Source organism: Apteryx mantelli, chromosome 2 (genome assembly GCF_036417845.1).
Source record: "Apteryx mantelli isolate bAptMan1 chromosome 2, bAptMan1.hap1, whole genome shotgun sequence".
Taxonomy (NCBI): Eukaryota; Metazoa; Chordata; class Aves; order Apterygiformes; family Apterygidae; genus Apteryx; species Apteryx mantelli.
Genome location: NC_089979.1, coordinates 125,451,644 through 125,479,364, shown reverse-complemented (window position 1 = coordinate 125,479,364; position 27,721 = coordinate 125,451,644). Strand labels below are relative to the sequence as shown.

Below are 27,721 nucleotides of genomic sequence, written 5' to 3'. Positions count from 1 at the left end.
AAAAAAACCTGATGGGCAAGGGGATGGGAGAGGGGGGATGCAAATTACTGAACAATATCAGTTTATGTATACATGACACCATAAATAGATGAACAGTAAACCAATGTCCCACCTGGTAATGCATTTCTTTTCATTGAAGTAAAATGCTTATTTCAGTTCTTGAATAACATGTTTTCTAGAATATTCTCCATAAAAAAAAAAAGTTACAATGCGCCTCAGAAAAGAGAGGCAGGGCTTTCTAGAACCTAAAATGATTATAAATCTACTTTAATAGTTAACTACACCACTTAAAATTGTGAGAAGTCATGAATTATAGATTAAAGAGTTCCCGATAACATTTTTGAAAATATTTGCTATTTTGCAATTATGCAAGCCTGGGAAAACAAAAATTATGCAAGGTTAAACCCCAGTTCAGGAAAGCTTCTAAAATGGGGCAAAATGCTTTACTGAACTGGGGTCGCTAAAAATAAGAACACCAGTCCTTTGTTCATTATATTAGAAAAAAATATATATTGTGAACCCAGTCTCTTGTTCAGCTATTACCTTTGAACTAGCGTTTTTGCTTAGTCAATGCATTAACCTTGGGGCTCTCTATCAGGGTGGCAGGGACAGGGAGTGCTGTGGAGGTGATGACCTCTGGGAATACAAGGAAAAGGTCTGAACACAAACTGTGTACCTTACAAAGTCAGCTACTGTGCTTGAACATGTGTGTGCAGTAACTAAATTTTATATTCAAATGATGCACACCAAGTATCTGAAGGCAGGAACAAACCCGCAAACAATCCCAGATAGCTAAAAGAAAGAAGGTATTTAGGAAGCAAGCTTTAAAAAGGAGCAATTTTTGTAGTTATACACAGGTACATTCAAAAATTACATCAACATTTTGATAACCACAGGAAAACCTATTCCTAAAATTAGAGGGGCAAAAAGAGTGCACAGAAAAGACACAACATATTTCTGCATTTGCTATGAGCTTGAAGTGCTACATCAGTAAATAAATATCCAAGTCAACTGCATTATTTGCAGGAGATACAACTGAGAACTATATTCTAATACATTACAAGCTCAAAATTTGATCTGAGAAGTATAATGAAGAATTTCATAGCACCATTACAAGCTTCAGCAGAATCTTAGAATTTGTAAAGGAAGTTTCTGAATATATCCTTCCCCTCCCACAAAAGATCGAGCCTTATTTTTTGCAATAGATTTAAAAAACAGAAAATACACTTCAAATTAGTTTAGTCACAAGCCAGCTGACACAAATGCTAACTTACTAAAATTGTGGATGTAAGTGTTTTTTCCCTACTCCAAAATATACAAAGCACAACCAAGTATTTTGATTAAAAAGGCGTTTGGTGTTATATACTCTTCAACATTAACACTACCAACATTTTATGAGTTTACTCATTTATATTCAGGTCGTTTACAATGAAGAGTATTTTCTGTTCATAAACCTTAGCCATCTTTTTATTGATAAGAAAATACCATTAGTGAAGGCATATATTTTGTCCATTACTTAAACACACAATGTACTTTCTCTACCTATACAATGTAGGCATTATCATCCTCATAGGCCTACTACTCAAGGCCAGTACATATTCTTGGCTATCCACCTTGAGCCTCTGACTTTGCCTAAAGCAGGCCTAGTGGGATGGTGCACCTTTACTGCTATTCATTATTTTTATTGAAGCAGCCAAAAAGAAGGCAATGCAAGCCCTTTCTCAATTCATAAAGCTATTCATCCAGTAAGGCAGGATAAACATTTTTTACCTCCACTGTGCATCTTCTCCTGTTCACATGGGTTCCCCACATTTTCCACAGCAATTACCTTTTGGGGGAAGATCTGCTTTTGGGCAGGCTAATCAAGTGCTGTGGGTAAATTCTTCAAATACAAGTGTAAATAAATGAGACAAATGCACACAGTGACTTGCCTCTGAAGGTCTAAAAGCCTGGCCACTACGATTCTTTGTACTCACTATTCTGCCTTGTGTAGCTTCTCCCAGGAGCCCTCCAAAAGTGATTACAGGAGACATACAGGCACAGTATAGGAAAAGAATCGAGGCCAGGCACTGCAGGCTTAATGCATCCTTGAAGTCACTCAAGAAAAAAGGTGCTTTCCTTTTGATGTCAAGTATCAAACCACCAAAAAGCCTAAATAGGTGAGATGAAACTCGTCAAACTGTACACTAAAGGATTCTAGCTAGTTCAGAACTATGGGCATAACACAGTTTAAAATGTAAATGAATTTTATCAATTCTGATTTGGTAGTTTTCAAAAATACAGTCAAGCAGGTCATTATCCATATTTTTAAAAGCTGGCTAGGTATTTTTGCATATAATGGGCTAGATAATGAAAAAAACATCTTTGCAAATGATTTCACGAAATATATGTACAAGACAAATCTGTCTAATGATTTTCAGAACAAGGAATATGCATGTAAGAAATATGCTAAGGCTCAACCAAGACAACTGCATTAATACTTTTCAATATCAAAACTCCAATAAGCAGTTTTAGCTTTAGTTTTAATCCAAATTCTCTACATACATATGGTTAGGTTTATAAATAAATTTAGGTCTATCATCTTTAACAGTGGAAAAGTTTTGAACGCTGAGAAATTTTACAATGGGAAATATGAAAACAAACATATGTAAGTCAATTTAACTGGGCAGTCATTAGCAAGAAATTAAAAGATTTTTGGTAGCTTCTAAAAATTTTCAAGGCCCATATCCAAAATATTAGGTAAAGCTTGTACCTACAAAACATGTAGTTTGGTGTGGATTACAAAGGACTAGTAAAAAAAAATTATTCCATTCCTACAAAAAACCAGTAGTCTTATCTAGAGATAATTCTATGGGTAAAAATGAACTTAGTCCCACATACTGCATGAAATAAGCCAAGAAATTAGCATAATTAAGCCAAAATGGTAAAAATCAATACAAATCTTTGTCCTTCTTGCAAATAAATGAGAAAGATGCATTTTATTTGGAAGCTTATCATTCTGGGTATAACAACTCTGTACATCTTTTCCAGAATTTCTCAGCTGATTTAACCTCTACTCTCATATCTGATGAGACATTAAGTTTCAGTTTTATCCAGATGTATTTCTAATGTTGTGGATTTTTTGACAAGGATTTCAGAATTGACAGAGGATTGCAACTGAAATAAATTTCTCCAATTTTATTTCAGGTCTAAAAGAAACCTGAACAAAATAGTACTTTTTCCCACTTAATATTCCTTGTTGTTCCATTTCGTACCTGTTTAATAAAATGGATTTGCATTAATGGAAATTTTCAGTACCTAGCCCAGTACTGAAAATTGTATATTTCTGCTATCATTATGACAACTGCATGCTCTCAATAATTAAAAATAATAATAATAAAAAACCACAACTCTTAAAAGTCAGTTAGTTAAATAAGGCAGCATCATATATGAAAACCTTCACAAACGTGTTGAGAAATATTGCCACAGGTTTGAAAATGCTTTAAGCAGACCGGTAGTTATAGGCAAGAACCCAACACTTGAAAAGGAGAAAGGATGCGCCCTGACTCTTACACCATGAATTTTTATGCTAAAATGTCATCATTAAAAACTGTGAAGATTTACTTTTATTCACTTTTATTTCTCTGTGGTAACTAGTATTTAGGGAAGTGAACACACCTTCCAGTTCTCTCAAGTTCAGGTCCAGCATGATGGCCTTCTTCTTTGAGAGTCTCTCCTGTAGGAGTAGATCCATTTGGAAACTTAGGTATCTTCCTTTTCTCCTACGGAGGAGAAAAAAAAAAGAAAAAAGAAAAGCATACTTCAAGACTGCTCTTACACTAAAAAAAAGTATAATTCAAACCAAGTATGTAGACACTCCAAGCCTTTTAAGACTTTTCCATATTTCTAGCTTATCAGCAGTCCTCTATTTGCCAAATTCATCTTTTGTTGAATACAGATGACTAGAACAACACTAGTACAACACTCCAAAAAAGATCTTACCAGTGCCTTGCACAATGGAATTCATCTCTCGTATTTCCAGAGGAAATATCTCCCCTGACACACGCTGAAACAAAGTCTGCCTTTTCAAGACCACACAATGGTCACAAGGCCTAGAAAGCCAAGAATTTCCCCCCCAGCCAGAGTAGAGGCCTCTCATTTGTAACAAACACTGACCTTGCTTTATAACAAATACAGTATACATTTGATGTATAAATGAGAAGTCATTCCTCTTTCAGCAAGCTCATGAGCGCCTCAAAATTCTCAGCCAAGCTTACATTCCTGAAAAGCCTTAGCCATGCTTAGTTTGGAAACAAATTAAAGTGGCAGCTTCATGCTATTTATGAGATAAACTGCACTGCTGTCACCCCCTTTATATTCCATCCATTCTCCCAAATCATCACATAATTCAACAGCAACATCACCCTTCGGAATCAAGAGTACTACTTTCTCTTACACTTGATCCTTGCAGCAGGAATTCCCTCAGTTATAAGGGGGGAGAGAGGAAAGAAGTCCGAGTCCCTCTGAGGTCCAACCTCCCCATGGCTCTCATTCTAAGCCTTGTAGCACAAATGAGTAACGTGATCCATTTTCATCTATTTCATAAACTTCCTGTAAACATTATTTGCTAGACAATATACAGCATCAAAATGATTTTCAGCCAATGCTGTATGCAAATAAAGTTTTTGTAAGTAGTACAAGGTTCTTCTGACCACTGTTAGATTAATAATCACATTCATACTGTGGACCCAGCTACAATTTCAGACCAACTCACTTAGATCACAGACAAACTCACTTCAGTATTACAGAAATAAATACAGTTTACTTGAAAAAAAATCAGGATACTGATTCAACACATTTTTTTTTTTTCTCTTAAATGAATGATCCACTTTTTCTTCCAAAGAATGCTTTGGCTTTTCAGATACTTTACTGAAGTTCATACTCAATATACATTTTTGTATGTTTTAACTTGCATTTGGAAATAATGCTTTCAAAATAAAAATTACTGGGCCTAGCTAGTGGATTTCCAATCTGCCCCCCCCCCTTTTTTTTTTTTTACCTGGGAAGGAACACTTTTTGGTGGCTCAATTCGTATAGATGGATCCCACTCTCCTGGAGGCAGGACTGTCACTTGGTCTAAGAACTCATCAATTCCTGATAATAAATCATTTCGGTCTTTAGCTTTATAAGCAACATCATGGAAAACCTATAAGGAGAAAGTACCCACCATTCAATTATTTATTTTTAAAAGAGGAATGGATGACAAGAGACACTAAATTATTTTTAAAAAGGAATGAGATGGGAAAAAATTTTAAAGGCCCTCTATAATCAGGCTTTTACTTTATTCACATACTTTTGCATTAAGAACTATCTATATGCACAACCTTACAGAACATAAAATAAGGATTCTACGTTTTAACCTCAAAAGGAATATTGAATTTATTTCTAAAATTCATAAAAAAGTTAATCTTCAGAATTCAGTAAATCAGAGTAATGTACTCTTGCCAAGATAATTCTGCACTACAGTCACAATGTCACTGTACTGTGCTAAATCGGGAAAAAAAATTAACACAATCTTAAAACCAAAACACAAATTGTTAAGAACTTTATTTATATACTATATATCCTCTAGTTTAATTCATTCTAGAAGACTTAAACACATGAAAGCAATCTCATTTCCTTCTACTACTCAAAAAAAAAAAAAAAAGTATTAAAACTACACTCAGTTTCAAAGACCACAACCACACAAACTTTGAATTGATGGTTTAAAACTAAAACAGGCAGTATTTAAACAAAACAATCCCTGAATTCTGAAGCTGCATTTTATATAGAACAACATTGTTAATTTTGGTATTAAAAATTGTTCCAGAAGATTATCCTAAATTGCCTCTACACATACTGGAACCTGAACTATTTGTCTCCAAAGACCTGACCATGAATTCTAATAACCATATATTAGAACTTTTAAGCCTATGTAGGTCTTTTTAGACCAGTGAGCAATTAAAATTTTCTATTTCAATGATCTACAGCACTGCTAAAAATTGGTCTACTTAAAAAATTAGAAGCTGCAACTAAAATTAAGTTAAGATTCAGTTCTCATTCAGAACAAATACTGTATCATGTGCTAACTAAGCAATTATGAAATGACCAATTTCTGGTTTAAATTTCCAAAGTTAAAACTGCTCCAGCATAAAGAAATACTAAAATTTCTACTAGTTCACCCTATTCATTATCAGGGATTCAGTAGGTGGCACTCAATCCGAAGTCAAAATTGGAACAACATCCTAATTTTGCTCAGTAGGATAAGAAATTGTTTTAAAAAGTCCTGATTCCCCTATGCTCTTTAAGGCTGTCCACCAGAGCTCTATGCCTAATAAATACTTAGTCAATGCCTAATAAAATTCTGATTTTGATCATTCGATCCTGCTTTTCTAAAAATATCTGTGATGACTCAATTGCATGCATTCTTAAATCTTCTGTCCTAAATAGTTATGCAGCTTGCTGTGTGCTTCATATCAGATATATTTCTGTTTAATAGCAGGAAAATGAAATCCATAAACCATGGCTAGAATATCTTTTCTGAAATATATTTAGGATTTCTACAAGAAAGGCAAGGGAAAAAAAATTCATTTACCACTATCTAATTCACTGAACTGGGGGGAAAAAAACGAGTTTTTATTGTTCTTCATTTAACCAGTTTGGTTCCTTTTCTCTAACCTGTCATTCCAGGATATATTTAAAAGCAGTCAGTAAATACATTATTCTAGACTTCTTTAACTACATGTGTTTGAAATACATCACTCACATCATCTGTCATAAGCGTAGCTATTGATCTTCCAATTTCATGGTACTGCGGTGCTTTGCCTGCTGGTCCCAGCAACAAAAACAAAAATCTATGGAGGAAACAATTGAGACAAATCAATAGGGCTGGCTCATTTCAATATAATCAGAGAATTCTTTCAAACTAATGTTTCAAGAAAATTTGATGATGAAGTAAAAATTTGTTCTTCACAGTTTCAGATCTTACAGACTGCTGCAAGACTAAGACAAGCCTCAAAGTCATTACTGAAACTTTAATACTGAACCAAAGTTACTCTGAAACCTTAGTTAAGCCTAATTTTTCAGCAAGGTATGATGCTATAATTGGAACAGAAATCCACAGGCTAGAGCCCAATGAAAGTTTCCTCTGGATTACAGCCTTTCTGACACTCTCATTGACAAAGGTTTTTAGAGCTATATGACCTGTTCTCTAGCCTCTTTGCTGATCACCTTTTCACGGGAGTTACACCCCTCTCACTTGCTATGTCCAGGTATGTCACCTAATGGATGCACAGATGCATTTCAGGAAACACACTGGCTATACCCATATAGGCATATCCTGGTCCTGTGTCAGTGGAAAGGAAGGGAACCTGCATTTTGGACACCTAACAAGTGACAGTGACACTCTACAAGACATTTTGGTCTTGTAACTGGGAAGGAATCCAACCAAGGGATGGGTCACAGCGCATGGTACCAGGTGGTCTCCATTTCCAACCACAATCATTTTCACAATTTTTTTTTTTTTAAATAAAAACGGGACCATGATCTTATAAACAAAAGGATATAATCAAAGAGTCAGCCTCAGTAATTCTTTTCACAACCTTCTTACTACACTCTATGAATATGAAATTCCTAAGTTCAACACATTTGAAAAAAGTAGCGCTTTTTTCACTTCACAGTATAAAAATCTCAACATTATTCTTTCTTTGCAAGCTGACTACCCACACCAAAATTGAGACTGCATCTTCAAAATCAAGTTTGCTATTTCCAATCTGTAACTTTTCACTATTTTGAAAAAAACAGGACGGGATAATTTTAGCTACAATATTTTGCTTACCCAAACTTATGAATTTCATGTGAAACATTACGAGCACAGATGTCAACTACTCTCTGAAATTTCTCACATCCCTTTAAAAGAATACTGGCAAAATTATTTTCACTTTTCATTAGAGTACATACACTGAAAACCATGAAGATAAACAAGCACTATGATCATTTTAAAACATAAAAATCAAAAATGTAAAAATCAAAAATAGGTGTCAAACACCATAGAACAGTCCAATTCATCAACATGCATGGAAAATGAAGTGTTTGTTCTCCACTAGGACTGAGGTATGTGTAAGTCCTGTCACGAAGAGATGAGCTGGGATCCTCATCATGACACTTGCATTTTGGTCATGTGACAAATATACACAGTCACACGTGGTCACAAGACACACGAGACAGTATGGCAGGGGGTGAGCTGGATGACATGTTCTGGCAGATTCAGAACAGATTCAGCCTATCAGCTGCAGATTAGTTACCGCAGTGTCAATCATGTAGATCTGGGTATATAATCCAAAAGATAAATTTTTTCACCATCTAGATTATTCATCTAGACATAAATTTTTACATAAAGAACAGTGTTTCACACTAGACAGACTTTCAGGCTCAGTGGACTCTTCCTCCCATCATGTTGTGCTGCAGCTAAGGGAACTATAACACTCCTCATGCCCATCTTTAAAATGGCAACACAGGCTTGGAAGACTCATTGCTTTTTCTTCAGGTCATCTATCAGTTTCAATTTTTATGCTTGCTTAAGACAGCATTATTTTTTATATTTAAAGCATTCAAAGAATTTTAGGGCAGATCTCATTACTACAAATTTTGCAGCAAATGACCAGCAACATGTTAGACAAAAGTTACATTTCCTGACTCGGTGAGTTTATCATCTAAATTTTGATATGTACTCTTTTTGAAATCTTAAACGTCATTAATTTATTGTATAAGTAAAACCCAGCTTTCTGGGCATTTATTTACCGTGTAGGAACTGGAACCTCTGTGAGACCTGAGAGGAGCACAGCAGGGGAGAGCCTCACAAATGCAATAATAGGTCTTTCTAAAAAATCTACTTCTCCCACTAACACATTTGATGCTTCCGCTCCTGAAGGAATTTTCCTCATGAAGTTCATATCAACCTATTCATATAAAGATGAAACAAGTGTTTATTCCCCTTAGCAGAAATTCTGTAACATAATTTTAAATATATCAGTATTTAGCAAACATTTATTCCATAAAGAAAAATGTAAAAGCAAATAAAATATCCCACCATACATAAAAAGACAAACATATGTATAAAATGTCAGCCAGCCATCTATTAAACTATTTTCTAGAAGTTAGCATTACTACTACCTATTATATACTAAAAGCCTCCAAACTGCATAACCACCTTTTTAAGATTACTTATCATGACAAACATTCTATGATAGCACATAACTTAACAAGCCTATGCACAATTAACTAAGGAGAGTCCATGTAATTACACGTTTTCTAGAATGTAGCTAGTTATTTCACGGCTTCATATTTCATATGTTAGAAAAGGTATAGTTTTGCAAAAGAATTTTGTATGTTTTTCATCCATAAAAAAGATAACTGAAAAGGTAAACTTCTGTTTCTGTATATAATTACAGAAGAGCATTAGAAAACGGTACAGTACATGAACTCTTTGTTCACATATGCACACACACACTGCTATCTAGAGAACTTACAGATGGCCTCTTGAGTCCCATACCAAGTGTGCCACAACTACAGTGCCAGGAGGCTGACTCCTGCCCAACAGGAGACAAGGCAGGTGTACAGAAGGACAGGCCAAGCAAAAACATAAAAACTGTGACAGAGGAGCAGGAATAAATGGCACCTGCCATGAGTAGATGAGAACTACAGTGTAAGTTACCTTTGCTTAAGTGCAATTATTTAACTTGGCAAACCAGTTTTCTTACAATCTTTCAGAGTACAGATGACACTACAGAACTGAGTTTTATAATAACAGCCAGGTTGGAACTTGCCCAGCAAATTTAAATCATAAAAGAAACGGAAAGCATTTACAGTAATACACAAGGTTTGCTTCAGAAAGTGATAATATACACTCCTAATGATTGAGATGTGCAATAGCTTTTGTGCAGCAAACTCATTAGAAGTGCAAAACAAGTCCCCTTTAAAAGCCCCCTTTGCCTCCCCCAAAAAACAGCAAGTCCTAGAAGAAAACCTTAAAATACCATCTATAAAATTGTTTTTCATAAGAGTCTTTATAGCAGATCTGAAAATATCTCCCTCTGTATGAGAAAGTACAGTGACCATACTCATCAAGTTACCAAAATACTGAAAAGATCACCTAATGAAATAGAAAGATCAGTACCACTGGGGAGACTATCAAAACATACGACACATTTAACCTATGCCACCTTCTGACACTTATACAAGTCATACTTAACTAAGACAGCAATAACAACCACCACTTTTTTTTTTTAAACATAATCCCATTGTGCTGAATCCTAATACATTTAGTGCTATTTACCTTACTAAAATCAACGGTGCTGTTTTCTCTGCTTCCTCCTGTTCCAGTACCTTTAACATCTCCACATTTCCCAGTGTCTAAATTCCCAGGTGCTGACTGTGGAGATGCTAATAGCCCTAAATTAAAACAAAGGAGATAAATTCAAAATAACGTTTAGAGCGAACCAAGTATGCAACACTACGAAAACTCAATGTGGCAGCTTGCTCAAAGCGAATGTGCAAGTTATTGAATAAAAGTGCCCTACATTAGTATCATAAATGCAACATTAAAAAGTCATTATGGTAAAAATTTTGACATAATGGAAAAAATAAGATGTTGCCTAAATGATGGCCATTTGCAGAACAGTCACCAGAAGAGTGACTTTAAGGGCGGTAAGGGAGGGGCGCCAAGAGAAAAAACGTGTGTTAACATTCAGTCTTAACCACCCCAGTACTTGGTAGACAGCATCTTCACTATATTTAAAAGTCCTCAAATACCCAAAGCAAACACCTCTGTTGCCTATTTGCTGTGTAGTGGGTATTCCAATTGTGAAAAGTCTAGAAAAGTCTCAGGCTATGAGTATTAGAGATGATACCCCAGTTGGGTAGCTACATCTGTACAAGTAGCATAGCACAGGAAGGGTCAACAGCTTGCAAACCATGATTTAAATAAACCAATTGAAGCTCCAACTACAGATCTGACCAGATAATACTATATAAAAGGGTCTCTCAAACACATTAGCTAAGAAGGCACTTCCAGTGAAGTTACTGAGTTAAATGTACAGCATCCCTCTAATATCTGCACTAAGACATAGCAGTTTTATGTAGCTTGCCAAGCTACTAACAACACTGAATTGCAGGTTCACTGAAGGGTAAAAAAAAAAAAAAAAAAAACACACACCACAACACCACACACACACAAGAAAGCAGCACAGGTGTTCATATACTGAATTCCATGTTGCCACAGTCATCCCTAACCAGCTAGCATTTAAAAGCTGGTCTGGGCATGTATAACCAAACTGAAATACCATCTTTTGGATTACAGAGCTTTTCCTTGTTCAGTTTAATGTGCTCTAGAAGTGTATTTTGCCTTGCTTGTCTATACTAGACCTTTTAGATGTGGCGATAAACATGCTTTAACATGCTTCCAAAACCACATCTAGACTAACCCTGAAGTTTGAACTTTGTATAACATATTAAATGCTTGTTGTAAAGGTCAACATCACTCTAGTCAAAATAAAACCAAAGTCCTCATTGGTTACTTTTTGGCTATCTGCTGGAAACATAGAGTGGCCTCCCTCCATGTTTACTATTTAACAATTTGACTTTTTTTTTTTTTTTTTTTACATTTTTTAATTTTTTTAACATTTCAAATTACAGCTGAATTCACTTTACTTGTTCTCCAAATTTGTTTAAAAAAACTCAAGGAGCATTTAGCACTTTCATTCTTCTAGGTCACAGGAATGCATATGATATGGGTAGCTTTTCCTGAAGCAAAAAGATCAAAAGAAGTTAATAAGCCATAATTTCCTTTGTGAAATCTAATATGTACAAGTAATTACCTAGTGCTATATAAATACTACTTTCAGTAAGCTAAACCAACCAAAAAAAAAAAAAAAAAAATCACATTCTATCCTTCTGCTCTGAGACGTATGCATTGCTCACAAGAATAGCTAACTACAATCAACCACCTGTCAAATTAGCTGTTTGAATATTTAATTGTATGAGATGTTACACTGATGTTACAACATGTTTGTAGATCTAGAGACAGAAGAGAAATGCTAGAAATTCTTTGGAGAAGAAGAGTGAGGGGGACATCAAAGTACATATACAGATAATCACAGGGTCATTTCACATTTTTCCCCACGTAACAATAAAGGCAATAAAAGGCTTGTGATTGATAAAAGGTAAGTAATAACGCATCATTTTGAACTTTTCTTTTCATGAGTGTCCCATGAATAAGAGCAAGCAGACACTAGAATGAAAAGTGGAAAGACAATCAAAAGGAAGATAGAGAGCAAGTCTACTGGCCATTTCTCCAACCTACCTGGTTTAACCCCAACATGCATGATCAGTGGAAGTTGGAAAAAAAAAAAAAAAATACAAGTTTTGCATTATGTTTTCTCAAATGTGCATAGAAACAGTGGTCTCAATTTCATCCCTAGACTTCTACATACTAGCAGAAGGATAATTTACTACTTCAGTACTAAAGTGATATTGATTCTTTCAAAAGGTTGCTTTCAAAATTTCCCCAAACAGTAACAGTCAAGGTTCATATTTCTTAGCATTGATACAGGAATATGTCCAATTTAAACTAAGTATAAATGATTTTCCTTATTGTTGTCTAAGAGTTGGATGCAATGCTGTGCTCATATGAGAATACTGCTTACTTGCTTCAGACCTGAGCAAGCATCTCTGTATGATATTGCATTGCATTATACTGATGAATCACCTTATATTTTTAGCAAAATGTGGAATAAAAACATTAGTTCTAACAGTGAAACACTCTTCCTCAAATCTCAGACTAATAATAGAACTTATTCCTCTCTCTTCTCCAATTTGGTAAATACTAATTCAGAGGTTAGTGCTAAAAAGGCAACTACCTAGTAGCTTTTCCAGATTGAGGCAAAAATTCCCATAGTCTTACTAAAGTACTGAGGAAATCATTAAGAGTGCATAGTACTCTTAATGTTGTAATGCAAGTGCACACCTGTTTCCTTTGAAAGAAAACTGTGGAATGAGTCTTGAGCAAGTGCTCCTATAGTGCTTCCATGAGCTCTTTTATACTTGAAACTCTGAAGCAGTCTCAAAACCTCATAAAATAATCCAAGATAAAGTACTTTCCAATGACACCTTCACAAAAGATCAAATGTGTTTTCTAGTCACTTTGGCTTAATTTAATACTATGTTCACAAAAATCTAATATAAAAGGTCTACTAGAAAAAGAAGCAAGAAGAACACAGACATTTGCCTCCCATATCTCTGCTTCAGTAGACAAGAAAACTTTGTCAGGGGAAAGAAAATGAGTTCAGCACCTAAGCATGACTGTCCCAATATAATTAGGTGCATATATGCAAAATTTATGAAAAAGGAAACTTGTAAAGGAAAATCATATCACAATCATGTTTGAGGAAATAAAAAATAATTTTTTTAAATAAATTCCTATGAAGTCTTATGTGAAAAAAAATTTTGAATGGTTTATTCCTAGTAGGCAAACACGCAAACATTTCTGAATTCCTATTTTCACTAAGTAGATTATTTTAAGAACAAAATTGTTCTAAATATTATATTACTTTTATTAAGTTTTAAATACATTCAATGAATAACAAAGACCCCTTAACACATTTATCTGCTAAAGCAGACTGCTGTTATTCATAGACATTAATAAAATTTAATGATGCTGGTGAATTAACAGTCTTGAACTTTAGCTGTAACATAGCTCTCCTCCCAACTCTACCTATGGAAATCATTATTCAATGGTTCCAAAGACAGAAAAACAAAAGCTGTTCTTGAACAGATGACAAAAGAAACAAAAATTACTGAAGAGAACCCTTCACCTGGGATGACTTATTATAAAACTGATAACTGGGTGACAAAAATCAAGTAGTTATCTGAAAATGTGTCCCTTCCCTCTTTCACATGAAGTCCAGTAACCTTCCAGCTACATATAAAGAGGGGAAAAAAAAATTTTGTCTAGCACAAGGATAAGGATAGAAGAATGCCAAATAGAAGTCATTTATTACAAAATTACCACAGTTCCTAATGCTCACAGGATGCAAATCCAACACAATCATTAAGGTGTGAAAAGGTATTCAGGGTGCAAAATTCTGAATTGTTAGGGAGGAAGTACAGGCCATTATCTTTAATGATATGGATCTAGAGAAATTTTCTTTTGACAAGGAAGAACACTTCCTCATGTGGGTTCCCTTCTGGGTCTGTCTCCCAGGATAGGCATCAGTCCAGTCACAGCCCAGAAGCCAGAATCTGAGAACATCTTCAAAGACATTTCAAAGGAAAACACATCTTTTTGTGGTCATACGATTTCTTCTATTAAAAGGAGAAAAATCAAACTAAACAAAAAAAAAAAAAAACACACACCAAAAAACAATAAATCTCCTGACTTCTTTTATTGGTCTTTCTCTGGAAAGACCTTTATGGATGAACTGGGAAATCATCCTTTCCAGATTTTTCCTTTATAAAAAACATTCTCTCAAGGCACAAAAGCAATCTGAAAGCAACTTGGAGATGGTGGTGGAAAGCTTTAATAGCGATAACAACACAATCTAGTATTTCATCTTCATTTGCTTGCTTTCTCTTGGGTTCTAAAGATCTTGGGTCTGGCATGTTGTCATTCCTGTCCGATGAGTAGAAAAATGAGAACTGCAAAACCAATTACATCTGTTACTTTACTTTTGTTTTTTAAATACCGTTAAAAGATCACCCATGAGAATGATCTTTATGTAAATTCTCTTAATTTCCCATAAGGAAGGCAAAGAAAGACTTTTTTGCTGGCTTTTTTTAATTTTAAGCAAAGAAGGGGCCCCTACTCCACCTCCAGATGATAGTCTACAACACAGTTTGCTGTTTAGTGACTTGCCTGCAAAATGTGAAAAGGCAGATAACAGTTCTTTTCTCTGTCAGCTTGCTTTCACTGCTGTATGTGACTGTGTGTTTTTTCACCCGGAAACTGATTCTGGCTTGGAGATGAATAGATATGTTGGAAAGGCCAAAAAAAAATATATATATATATATATATATGTATGTATGTGTGTATATATATATATATATATATATATATATATATATCTCCAACTGTTTAAAAAAGTTTTTCACATACCCAGACACTTTGCAGTACTTCTGGTGAAACTAAGTTTCCATAATTTTTAAAGCTTATGCTGTCTTATCAAGTGAGGAAGGAAGCAAAGAAAAGCCTCACTGATGATCTGAGTGAAAACTGCTCACTTTTTTTTTTTTTTTTTTTTAAATACACACATAAGCAGACAAACATACAAGACAGATTTTGGCAAGATACATTTCTACAAGAAAAAAAAAAATCCAGGAGTAGCCCATTAGAGGCTAAAAAGAAAAGTGATCTCTTTAAAACAAGATTTAGCCAGGAGAATCCCAAAGTCTTTAAGTAGGTGGTATTTTGCAAAAGCAGAAAAAGTATAACAGCATGCATAATGCATGAGTTATGAAACATCTAATAAAAAAATGATTAAAGAAACTGTCACAACTTTTCATCCTCTTTCTTTCAATGTATCTGTCTTTTTACATGGAAGGAATAATAGCCTAGCAAACTAATAAATTGCTGAGCTCTGACCTGTGATTATAAACTCTTACTTACCTTACACTCCCTTAGCTTATCAAACACAACAAAACAATAATGAAGCCTCCGATGCAGAAAGCTACCTGCAATCAGTTACAAATAAACTGAATCTGCCAGTTTCATCATAAACTACTACTGCTTTTAATAGCCCTGGTTTGTAATAGCACAAAAGCAAAAATAAAACTGCTCAAAGACTTCATAATACAACTCAGCTACCAACAACACAGATTATTGCAGCCTTCCTCATTCTTTCCTTATTCCTCTCCAATACTTCACTATATCTTAGACTATAGATACCTCAGGACAACAAACACATGTTTAAAATATTACTACATCCACTGTTGATTAAAAAGGAGGGGGGGGTGGGGGGGGAACTGACATGGATTGAAGTAAGTGAAAGGAAAAGGCCACCATTTTTGACATTTTGATTATATATGACTGATTTTAAAAAATCCTTTTTAATTACACATATTAAGGTTAATTAAAGAATACTTTGGCTGGCTTTAGCTAAAAAGCTAAAAAAGTTAAGAATGCCAAACAAGAAAACAGTCACAATTGAGAAGAAATAAAACATGCAGGCAGAGGTAACAGTTATCATATTCAGTTGTGCCCAAGCTATGTGCTAATAACATCACAATGCAAGTGATCCAGATGCAGAGAGCATCACACATGGACAGCTTAAGTTTTGATAGTTGCCTGGTGTTTTGTCAATATTATCCTCTGTCTTCTTTTCCTGCACTTCTAAATCCTCCTCAGGTGGGTGGATTATTACTGAAGGAATATCGTCACTGGCAGGTGATACCAGCAATTCCTTGCCCTGAAGTGGACTTGGCTGGGCACTTGTGGTTGGCAGGTGGCTGAAGGTAGGACTGGAGGGTGGTGTGTTTTGAGGGGTAGTTACGGGGGTTGTACACCTTGAGGCTGCCGGGGTTCCAGCTCTTGAAGAAGGAAGAAGGTAATTGAGAAGAAGAGACAAACGGTTTTCTCCTCTCAGGGAAATATTTGAGGCAGAGAGACCTGTTCGTAAAGAGTGGCGGGAGGCTGAAAGGCCTTCCCCTGAGATAAAACAAATGAAACACCATGAGGCTTACAACAGGGAAACACTAAAAATCAGAGAGACAAATTATGCATGAACAATCTACATAGTAAATTGAAAGCTTTAAAGGCCCAAAAGTTTCATACTCATGCAAGTAAGATAAGGGCAAATTTGATTTTAGACATTAGAAAAGTCAGAATATTGGTAAGTACTGATTAGAATGCCAAAAAGATGTGCGAGAAGATAATATGATCTCAAAGTCAGCAAGGTTTTTAGCACAAGAATAATATATATATATATATACACATACACACAGAAAATGTATCTCTTTAAACCAACTTAGATTTTCCTAGACAAATGATCTCTCAATCCAAATAATTCAGTAGCTACCTTTAATACCATCCCAAAATAAAAAAACCAAACATGTCAAAACATTACATGACTTCACTATTACCTACATCCATTAAATACAGAGTTCTGTTGATTTTTAAAATGAAAATATTTTCAAAATGAACATGATCAAACATATGTAATCATGTTACACCTGTCTTCCAACAAAAACTTTGTTTTAATGAAAAGTTTTCTAGCCAGCTGCAGTCTTAATATACCATTTTTGAAGAGGGCACATAGATATGCTATTACATAGTACCTTCTCCATCTCTGTTTACTGTGGCTTACCAAATATTCTCATCAGCTAAAGATCAGACACATTTCCCAAAAAGCCACTGTTATTTTTCTTGTCCTATCCAGCCTTAATGCCCCACTATTTCATATTAAAGAGAAGACAGGCTTGCCATCCTTTCCTCAAAGACTGGTTCATAATGGATACCAGTTCTTCCTTAAGCAGTAAGAGAGGCCATCTATCCTCACATCCACATTCCATTAGATGGTTTAGTGACATCCTTCCTCCTGTTTACAAAAAACACTCTTCCCAGTATGGCAGTCTCCGAGAAGAGTACCGATTGCTTCTCCTACAATCTTTGAAATGAAAAACATGCTGCTTTCACATAACACCATCAAGCAAGGAAAGAGCAAACTAGACACATTTAGTCTCACATTTGTATTAGGTACTATACAGAGACCAACACTTTGAACAGCTCTAGAATAATTTATGAGAAGGAGAGCCAGAAAGTATGCCTAGGTAAATATCATTACATAGGTTTTTCCCCCCACTCTAACATTGGAAGAGTGGGTCCTACAGATATACGTTTTATTTAAAGTGAACATTAAAGCTTGTCTTTACTACACTCCAGTTTTAATAGCTAAGAGGACCAATAAAGCAAATTGTTTGATTTTTTTCCTATACTAAAATCACTATAGCATCTATACCAGACTTCTGCCAGTAGGTCTGTTCTGAATCAAGAACATGAGGTAACCTAATCCTAATAAACACAGCTGTAAAAGGAGCCTAAAATGTATTATACTGCATGTTTGTTTTACCAGTTGTGTAGAGGGTGATATATGCATATAAAGAAAAAGTTAACTAGTATATGCTGGCAGCGAGTTCCTCATGTTATACTGGTTTAATATGTCAGCATACATCCTATATCCTGTTGTAGGAATAGTGTAAGAATAAAACACACTGGAAAGCGGAAGTTATGTGAAAAGTAACTGAAAAGCAAGACACCTTAAATACACAATTTTCAGAATTACAATTGAGGAATACAGGTGTTCAAGCATGGGTAAAACCAAGTTTATATTTGAAGTGCTGAAGTTTGCTAAACAAAACATGAAAGCCAGAAGATGTAGAAGAAATACTTTTGCAAAAACTAGTAATATTTTCATTCTAGAAACAACTAATTCTGAAACTATCAGTGAAACGTTTAAGTATGCATCATATATTCACTAAGAAACACTATCAGCAAACTTGGACATTTGCTGGAGGAACTCCAAGTATGTGTCAGACTCGGAGCACCCATGAACTTAAAGTTAAGTGAAACACTTGTTGTAAGAAATGAGACATCTTTCAAGAACGAAACGGAACTTCATTTCAAGGAGTGATTCATGTTATCAGTGTTAAATTTTCTCTAGACTGAAAAATTCTAAATAAAATTACATCTGTCTTAGTTAACGCAAGGGGAAAGGAAACATGAAGAACAGAGATGGAAACAGAGGTCATAAGATATATAAGAACAAAAGTAAGCTGCTCTGGGCATGTGCATTGTTACCAGACTTTGGATGAAATTTATTGACCTTCCAGAATTTTTCAGAATTAGTTTTAATAAAAGATGTAGTATATGCTGGAAAAATGCTGTAAATGCCTTTTTTGTTTGTTTTTTTTTTTCCTGTTAGATCCTTCTATACAAAACAAGGTAAAAATAAGTGTCCTAGTTAAAAACAATTTTCCTCACTAAGCATAGCGAATTCTTCCTAGTCAACTAAAAATAACATAACACAATTAAAACATAGTAATTGTCAGCATCACTGAACTCATGACATCAGCATAAAAAAAATCTCTAGTACAAAGACCAATAAGTAAGTAAGATCTAGGTGACAAACATATAAAGCTACACCACAATGCTGAAAGTCCTCAAGCATTACACATTTCATTCAAGCATATCCCCAAAAGCATTAGAATCAATGTGAGTCTACTTCTACACTTCATAACAATAATGCATGCTATGTATACAGGCAGGAGTAGAGAGCTTGAGTAAAATCAAAAATAAACAGGAACATCCATGGTTACACATACACATTCATTCCTTGCTTATCAAGAAGGAAACACTTATCTGCTATTATCAGCTGATTTTTCCTTCATCTCCCAGTGAGAACATTATTTAACAGGTTAGAAGAAATTGGATGCTACAACTTATCTCACCATTTCGTTCAAGCAAGTGAGGGTCAGAATGTTTCTTGCCTATATCTGCAAAAGACCGAACCAGGGGAATCCGATTGCTGAATTTTTTCTCATTCTGGTGATGGTGTCTTTTGAGAAGAGCCTCTCTTACATTCTCTCTTATGGATTCATCCAGCTGGCCAGAAGCAATCATGTTGTCCAAAACCATATCTACACAAATAATAATAATAAAAAAATCAAATTTGAAAACTATATATATAGCTATCAAATCTCTCCCTCTGCACACCTGAACACTGTAGTTGCACCAATTCATATGAAAAAATTAAATCGGGAGGGGGTGAACTTCCAGAATCCACAGTAAATTTTCAAAGACTTCCCTGAACAAACAAATGTGTAAATAAGCGAAGCACAGTTATGTGAATCTGAAGGGACAGTACTTTAGTAGCATCATTTTAAGAAATAGGTTGTTTAATATTTTGTAATTCATTTTGTCATTTACTCCAAATTTTAACTTCCACTTCCTTAAAAAAAAAGAGCATCTACATATTCAACAACCATTCACATGGGAACACATTAAGACAAACTCACAAAGGAGAACAAACTCCTTAAGACAGTCTTAATCTGGCGTTTTCTATTTTGAAAGTATAAAACTGTATTAAAGGAAAAGTTACTATGTAATAAGATGAATTCTTTATCTCCTGTCACCTTCAAATGTCCTAAGTTCCTGAGACTCCCTACCTGACACCATGTGATTCACGTAGAAGAGGAAGCATAAAACAAAAGCTAGTTCCATCTGCTAAAACCAATATGAGCTGTCAAACAACTTCAAGTTTCCAAAAGACATCTCATTGGTATGCTCAAATTCAGGAATGAATGTCTGCATATCTGAAAAAATATCTGCTGTGACTTCTTAGCTGTTGGGTTTTTTTTTATTATTATTATTAACTGTACAAACCAACATAAGCCTATGTGACACACAACTTGCAAAATACATTTTATCCCTCTTAATTGATATATCAAGAACCTAACTGTATTGGTAACCTGAAATTGCATAGAGCTTTTCAGAATGAAAAAGCTGATGGTTCCAAATACGTTACAAAGTTATATGCAATGAAGTCTTTGTCACTACAACACAGATTTCTCCAGGGATTATTGGCTTTACAACACATAGCCTGTTGCTATGGCTTCTGAAAAAGAAATCCTCTCACCTTTTTTTCCTGTGTAAGCGTGAATCAAGAATACCTATTAGGTATTCATGGCTCAGGGGAACAAGAAAACATATTTGTATCCTCATTACTATATCAATGGTTGTTTTCCTATATGTTTTCATAATGGCACATAGAATTAACTGAGACAAATTCATGCAATCTCTCAATACATTCTAGTTCCACTTAACATACCTGCTATTAAAAAAAAAAAAAAGATGCTTACAGAGAATTAAACAATAATTATTTTTCTTATGTACTAAGATAACTGCTAAATTCATTTATCAAAAAACCAAAACATTACATTTACAAAGCACGTATTGAACCCTCCTACTCAATAAGTCAGGAAAATAGAAAGAGAATATTCTTGAGTGAATTTCAAAGATTTCAAAAAAAAAAATTTTTTTTTGTTTCAAATAGTGCCAATGTTTTTATGTTAAAACACTTTGTCCTTCACATACATGTTGGTCAGCCCTAAGCCTTAGCATGATTCCTGATACAGCATTCCACTGTGTGGTACCTGTAGCAAGACATACCAGGAAAATTATGTAAAAATAGTCCACACAGGCATCCAGGCTAAGCAGGTATATATGAGAAAAGGTTTTCAAACCTGATTTTGTAATACCCAAAATGACCATGGTCATATGATTAGTGAGGACACTCAACATACTAGGTCAAACAATATTTACAAGATTTATTTCTGCTCACCTCTTATAAAGGTGAAAAAAATACCAGATGTGCAACACTCAACTGCACTAATGGCATCAAGTTAACATCAGCCAAGTAATGATTAATAATTATGGTACTAAAGTGCACAAATAAGTCTTACAATGTTCTGGCAGATATTTACATTTCATCTGTAGAAACAAAGACAAAGAACACATTCAGGGATTAGAACATAAAGGCAAATCCTGGGCCTCATCCTAAGATATGTAATAAAGGAGGTCCTACTCATCCAAGTGTAGCTCCTCATAAGTGAAGTTTGCAAGACCAGCCCTTTACAACCAGAGGAAGAAAACTGCAGTAAACATGCACATACCTATTTCTTCAATGTAGTAGTTTCAAGAACATAAAGAAAAACTATCAAGACATTTAAAGTTTAGATTAAAACTTAGAAATGAAATATTTCAAAAAAAGTTTTGCTGCAACCTGCTATCTCATCTAGTGCGTTTGCTCTCATGTCCAACATGACCGTCCCATTAAGAATACAGCTTCGCAGTTCAAAGAGACTGTGCAGAGACAGAGTTGCTACATAAGGCTTGCTCCATCGATCACCACCATCTTCAACATCCTCTTCAAATTTTAGCCACCTGCAATGCATACGTATATATACACATATATTTGTATTTCTCCTGCAAGAGAAAAATCGGCAAATGATCCCATCCTTCCCTTTGACTTCTGTATGCCACAGAAGAGCAAAACCCACCAGCTCATACCAGCTTTCACTTTCTCAGACAATCCAATTGATTTATAGTCGCAACATCCTCATCAGGCCCTTTATCCATGCTTAACGGTTTTACTTTTCTCCCACCTTGTTTCTTTTGGTTTGAACAAGACCTGCCTATTCAAGAATTCTGATAAACTGTACAGGATCGTGCCTTGTTACTTGATTTGTATGTCTCAGTTTCAACTGTATTTTTGGATCAGAAAGCTGTCTGAAACACAGTTTAGTTTCTTAGGGTGCAAAGTCAGACATTCAAAAGTTAGGTAATGTTAATATGTGTAACTATAAATCAATCTTGATTCTGACTCACAGGCATCATGTAAGTTGAAATTCTGCAAAAATTAACATGTAATACTATAACTAGTGGTACTGAATACCAAAGAATGTATTACAAAGCATATGTAGAGGGAAGCAATTAGACCTGCACTGGGCAAAAATAACTGTGACATCCTCTAATGTTCAGGCATGCAACTTTGCAAAAAATTAACCAACTACTACCTAAAAAGAACATAAGTAAATACTTAACTTTATTTAAATTTTTTCAAGAGAAAAAATTGACACTAATGTATCAGCAATAATAGAGCAAAGCAATTCCTGAGACGGTAGATACTGCGCTACAAAGCTCAACCTCTGTATTCATATCCAAATATAATTGTACCTTCCAAAATGCTTGGCAAAATCAGCCTTCAGTAAATCAACACAGCACCAATAAGAATTTAAGAGTCTCTTGAGACACCATATTGACTGTTCCAAAGTTGGACAAAAAGAATAAGCGTTTTAATTTGTTGAACTTGAACTGAGTAACTAACTCCTATAGTTCATGAAAATTCTAAGCTTGACCTGGCTTCTCTGAAATAGGATCACTAGAAGAAATACCTTGAGACAATCTGCTTTTTGTTTACCTAGCAGTTTCTTTCCATTCATATTCTTCTCCATCTCTGAAGCAAAGTTCATCCATTTCAGTGAAGAGATCATGGGGAATATGTTCATCATCATCTTCAGTACCCAGGATAAACTGCACTCGTTGGGATGGCGTGTCTTGAAGAAAAGGAGAAAAACAACAATTAAAAAAAAAAACATTATCTATTGCACGGGACACAACATAACAGTTAAACTTTCTGCTCTCAGTTAGAAAAATGCAGCACAATATTTTCATAAAGAGAGGACAGGAACAAAACAAATGCAGAAGTTTCTTGAAAAGGAAGCCTTTTAAAAATTTTACATTTTTTCTGAAAACAAAGCAAAAAAAAATCTGGAGAATTATGTATGCATCCTAGTAACATAATTACATACTTTAAGCTCTTCTGTAGATCAGTCTTATGAAAACAAACATTAACAGCAAAATTGGTAAGGAAGTAAAAATTAATATACCAAAGGGCTAGAAACATTGTTTTCACCTTGGGAAAAAAATAAATAAATAAATACCATCATTACACAAACATTAAGGGGGAGAAGGGGGACTGACAGAAATAAATAGCCCAACTTTTAGACTGGTTGTGCCCTCATAAGAGAAATAGTTCAACATGCAAAACAGCTGATTTTGTTGCTGTTGCTGGTGTTCTATATAGCGGGTGCCCAGGCACTCTCATTAAAGACAGCAGGTTTTTCAACAACCTGTTGCTGCTTACGTATGATGGAAGAGAATTAATAGCTTTTTCTCATTGCATGGTTGGAGCACTGAACATGAGTGTAAATTAGCATAAGAAAGTAGAAGCTAAACAGCTAAAACGTTGAGGAAATATTTAACTTCTCATAGTATACTGCCTAGTAAAACAGGCTAAGTAATAATTCTTTACAACAAAATTTAACCATCTTTACTGAACAAATATTACCAGTGCACCTCACTGCTATGAGAGAAATTAGGGGAGGAAAAAAAAAAAAACACACAAGAAAACATGTATTTCAGCAATATGATTAAGTTATAATACCTATATCCAGATCTTGTTTCAAGGGAAAACTGTCAATGTATGAATTCTATAACCTAGCAATCACCAAAGTATCTACACAACACAGTAAGAAAAAAGAAAACTAATTAAGAATTCCTCCCCTTCTTTTCTTTTTAAAAGAAAAATGTTTGCCGATATTTCTAGTAAACTTTTCTCAAACGATATTTTAATATAAAAATAAATACACTTTAAAGCCAAGGCTAAACAGTTTTTTGTAAAAAGTCTGTATTAAAATTGAAAAGTCAAATAAAGAGTAAATGACTGCATTACAGTTGACTACAGTGTCTTAAAAGTCAGTTTATGCAAACATGCTCCGCTACAGTGTTTTCAGTAAACTGCAGCCCCCGCCCCCTTTTTTTTTTTTTTTTAAAGGCTACATACTATATTACTATAATCATGCTGTGAAGATGATAAAAAAAAAAATAATAATAATAATAATAATTTCCATGGGACTTTTCCAGAATGCTCTTCTCTGCAGTACCAGAATATTTCAGGCCTTTTATTGTCTCAATATCACACAAAATATCTAAACAACCAACCCTCAATTAACCACAAGCAGCTTATTTAAATGCAGACCACCCATGGTATGATAAAGGTACACCAGAGCTGGCTCTACCTGGAGCCAGCCAAACTGTGGCAGTGCTATAAGCACAGGCACAGAACCACAGGAACAGGGCAGTATTACTTTAGGAACCAAACCAACTGCTGCCGTAACACCACTTTCAGGAAGAAAGAAGCTTGAACTGTTCATCCCTGGGACTCCAACTGCCATGTTTCAGGAATCAAGAGCATGATACAAATGCTTTGCAGTAAACACCACATAGAGTCAATGAGAGGTGAGCAGAGTTTAGACTCAATTTGGCCTCAACAGAGCTGATTTAGATCTGCATCTTTTTTCAGTTGAGAGTTTAGTAGCCTAGGAACACTACTTTGTCTTTCTTTATGTATCAATGTAATTTATGATCGCCTGGCAACTAATAAGATCATCTCCAACATCTTTTCTCCAATAGTTTCAACTGAGAAAGTCTCCCCTCCCCCCCAAAAAAAAGAATTTTTCAAAGGAAAAAAAGTTCCAGAAAGCATGAAATTTTATCCTGAAAGGACATGACACAGTTCTGTTAAAACGAGTATATTAGCTCAAACAAGGGAAAATCTGTACTTCCACCTTAGGGCAATGCCTAATCTGCAGTGTTCAGTAGAAGTTCTTTCAACTGTACGCTGTCAAAATGATTCCAATCTATTTTCCAAAATAGTACACTGTATTAAAATACACAGAATAGTATTTCTGTTTTTATTCTGGATTACTCATTTTATCTCAAGGACAGGTCAGATCAACAGAATTTACTGCCCAGAGACAGGAAATCCAGGTAAATCTCAATTTTTTAATTGTTATTTTGTTCCTTGAAAATCTTACTCTCACAGCTGCTGGATCTGAACACAGGGTTGTATGCTTCTAGTACAGAAGAAAGATCACCTTTTAGATTCAGACGTGACATCTGAATCGCTAGTAAACGCCAATCAAAATTGAATTTTTGTTTTGCAGTGCCTTTCTGGCACGTGTAGTATTCTACTAAAGCTCTGAAATAAGCTCTTGAATACAAACAATATTCATTATCCACAAAGATCTACAGGAGACTGTCCTAAATCCAACATATCCCAAGAATTCTACCACATCATATATATCAGAAAAATCATCCCAGAAGAGAGAAGTGAGTTTCTGTCTATTTAATGTTACTTGCTACTTTGGAACCTGTAAAGCAACTCTACGAACATACGAGCAAATGATAATAATTTATATTTTGGAGGGAAAGCTTTAAAGGTGGATGAAACCTTAAGAATTGAATGAGAATGGTAAAAGGAGATTTGCTGCCAAAGTATTCCCATTTGGAAACTTCTTTGTTTCAGAGAACTGCCCCAGGTAGAACACGATTCTAATCACAGAGAAGTGATAGAGAACAGCAAGGTGTCCACACATGAAGTAGCACAAAATTATCTATTACACTGTAACTTTTTCATTCATTATACAGTCTAGGAATAAAAGGGTTTTTTGAAGAAAAACTCCCAAAAGCAGTGTCCAGTACTTGCATTTCAGAGAATAATATGACAGAGTCATTATCTCTTGTAGAAGATGTGGGGGAAAAAACAAAAAAAATCCAAAACTAGAATTCAGGAGGCAGTAAAATCCCTTACTGTTAGTAATGGACTGCAGGAAGACCAAAGTAAATATTTTAATAGAACATGGATCACATTAATAGAACATGGATCATATTACCACAGCAAATCCTGATTTGCAGCCATCATACTCTTGAAAGTCTTCAGTGACAAAAGGAAGAATATAAGGTTACAGAATCTGAAAAGAAGTTATCTGTAATATCAGTAACGTGTATCTTTTTATGCTAAAGGACAATATTATGAACCTCTAGTCTAACCTTCTATTTAATGCAGGCCGTCAGACATTCATTCAGACACCTGGATGAAGCTCTTATGATTGGATAAAATACAGCCACAAAATCCTTGACTGATTGTAGGTAGAAATACATAATTTTAGTAAGAATAAAACAAAGAGTACAAACAAACAATGTTCAAGCACAGAGTAACTATTACAGGCTTATTTTTAAGCGACACAACCCACACAACAGATTTCTTACCATAAGATGGGGATTCTCGACCATCCTCTCTGTCAGTTTCTTTTTCTTTTTTTCTTCTATGATGCCTGTGCCCACGATGCCTGTGCCGTCGACGGCCCTGCTTTCCAAATGGGACGTGAACTCCAATATAGACAGCTCTGTGGCCTTTCAAGAAAGTGCAAGGGGGAACAATTAAATGAATCAAACAAAAAACAACTTCTTGCACAAATTTAGTGTTACAGTCAAAAAGATTAGAGTTTGTCAAAGTCAAAAATAAATCCAAAAGTTCTTGACAAAACCATCTTTATTGGACTAATATTACCCTTTGCTTTCTGTCTTTGCCAAGTGTCAAGGAATTAGTGATATACTGATTTCCGCAACCAGTTGAACAAGAACAAGCTATGACCCATTTTAAGAATTCAGTTATGAAACAAGGAATATAGAAACAATCTTGATTCTTGGATCAAGAATCTGGAAGAAACTACTTGATAAACACCAGGGAAGTGTTAGTAAAGCTGAGAAATTACACTCCTTTCTTTTTCTAGGAGTCAGAATATCAGGATTGTGACTACAATGGGCAAAATGTAATCTCACAGTTCAGTTTATGAACTTTGTTAAGAAACTGCCCATAATTTAGAATCTGGAAGTAATTTTCTATGGTTGAATGAATTGCCAGTAATTCCTTGAATATCATATGAAGCATCCAGGTGACCCTGACACTAAAAAATACCATTAATTTAATACCAGTTTAAGAGCCTAACAGGCAGTTGGAAACATATGTCCAAAATCACACAAGTGACGCGAAAGGGTTTTTTTTTTTTTCTATTCTAGAAACTTTAATAAATTTAGATAGCACATCCTCAAATGAAGATATACAGGTCTTTAAAAGGATGGAAAAAAAACATAGAAAAAGAAAAAATGTTACAGAAGGATAAATGCATTCCTGTAGCATTTACTTTGAACATATTATTTTTCCTTTGACATTTCACATTAAGGCAACACAATCAC

At 34.9% G+C, this 27,721-nt stretch overlaps 1 protein-coding gene across 4 annotated transcripts in view; it reads right to left on the bottom strand.

Annotated features, from left to right (window-relative positions):
- The window catches only part of SLC4A7 (solute carrier family 4 member 7), a 99,990-nt gene that overhangs the window by 23,326 nt on the left and 48,943 nt on the right, over positions 1 to 27,721 (bottom strand). For 3 of the 4 annotated variants that reach the window (XM_067291487.1, XM_067291489.1, XM_067291488.1), the window contains 10 exons: positions 26,735 to 26,878; positions 23,043 to 23,178; positions 21,846 to 22,006; positions 19,513 to 19,701; positions 10,352 to 10,467; positions 8,818 to 8,975; positions 6,785 to 6,872; positions 5,039 to 5,185; positions 3,658 to 3,761; positions 1,977 to 2,151 (listed from right to left, as the gene is read on the bottom strand). In XM_067291487.1, the coding sequence (XP_067147588.1) occupies positions 1,977 to 2,151; positions 3,658 to 3,761; positions 5,039 to 5,185; positions 6,785 to 6,872; positions 8,818 to 8,975; positions 10,352 to 10,467; positions 19,513 to 19,701; positions 21,846 to 22,006; positions 23,043 to 23,178; positions 26,735 to 26,878 (1,418 nt within the window). Of the gene's footprint in view, positions 1 to 1,976; positions 2,152 to 3,657; positions 3,762 to 5,038; positions 5,186 to 6,784; positions 6,873 to 8,817; positions 8,976 to 10,351; positions 10,468 to 19,512; positions 19,702 to 21,404; positions 21,813 to 21,845; positions 22,007 to 23,042; positions 23,179 to 26,734; positions 26,879 to 27,721 lie in introns of those variants that run through there. The other variant, XM_067291490.1, reaches the window with a different exon arrangement.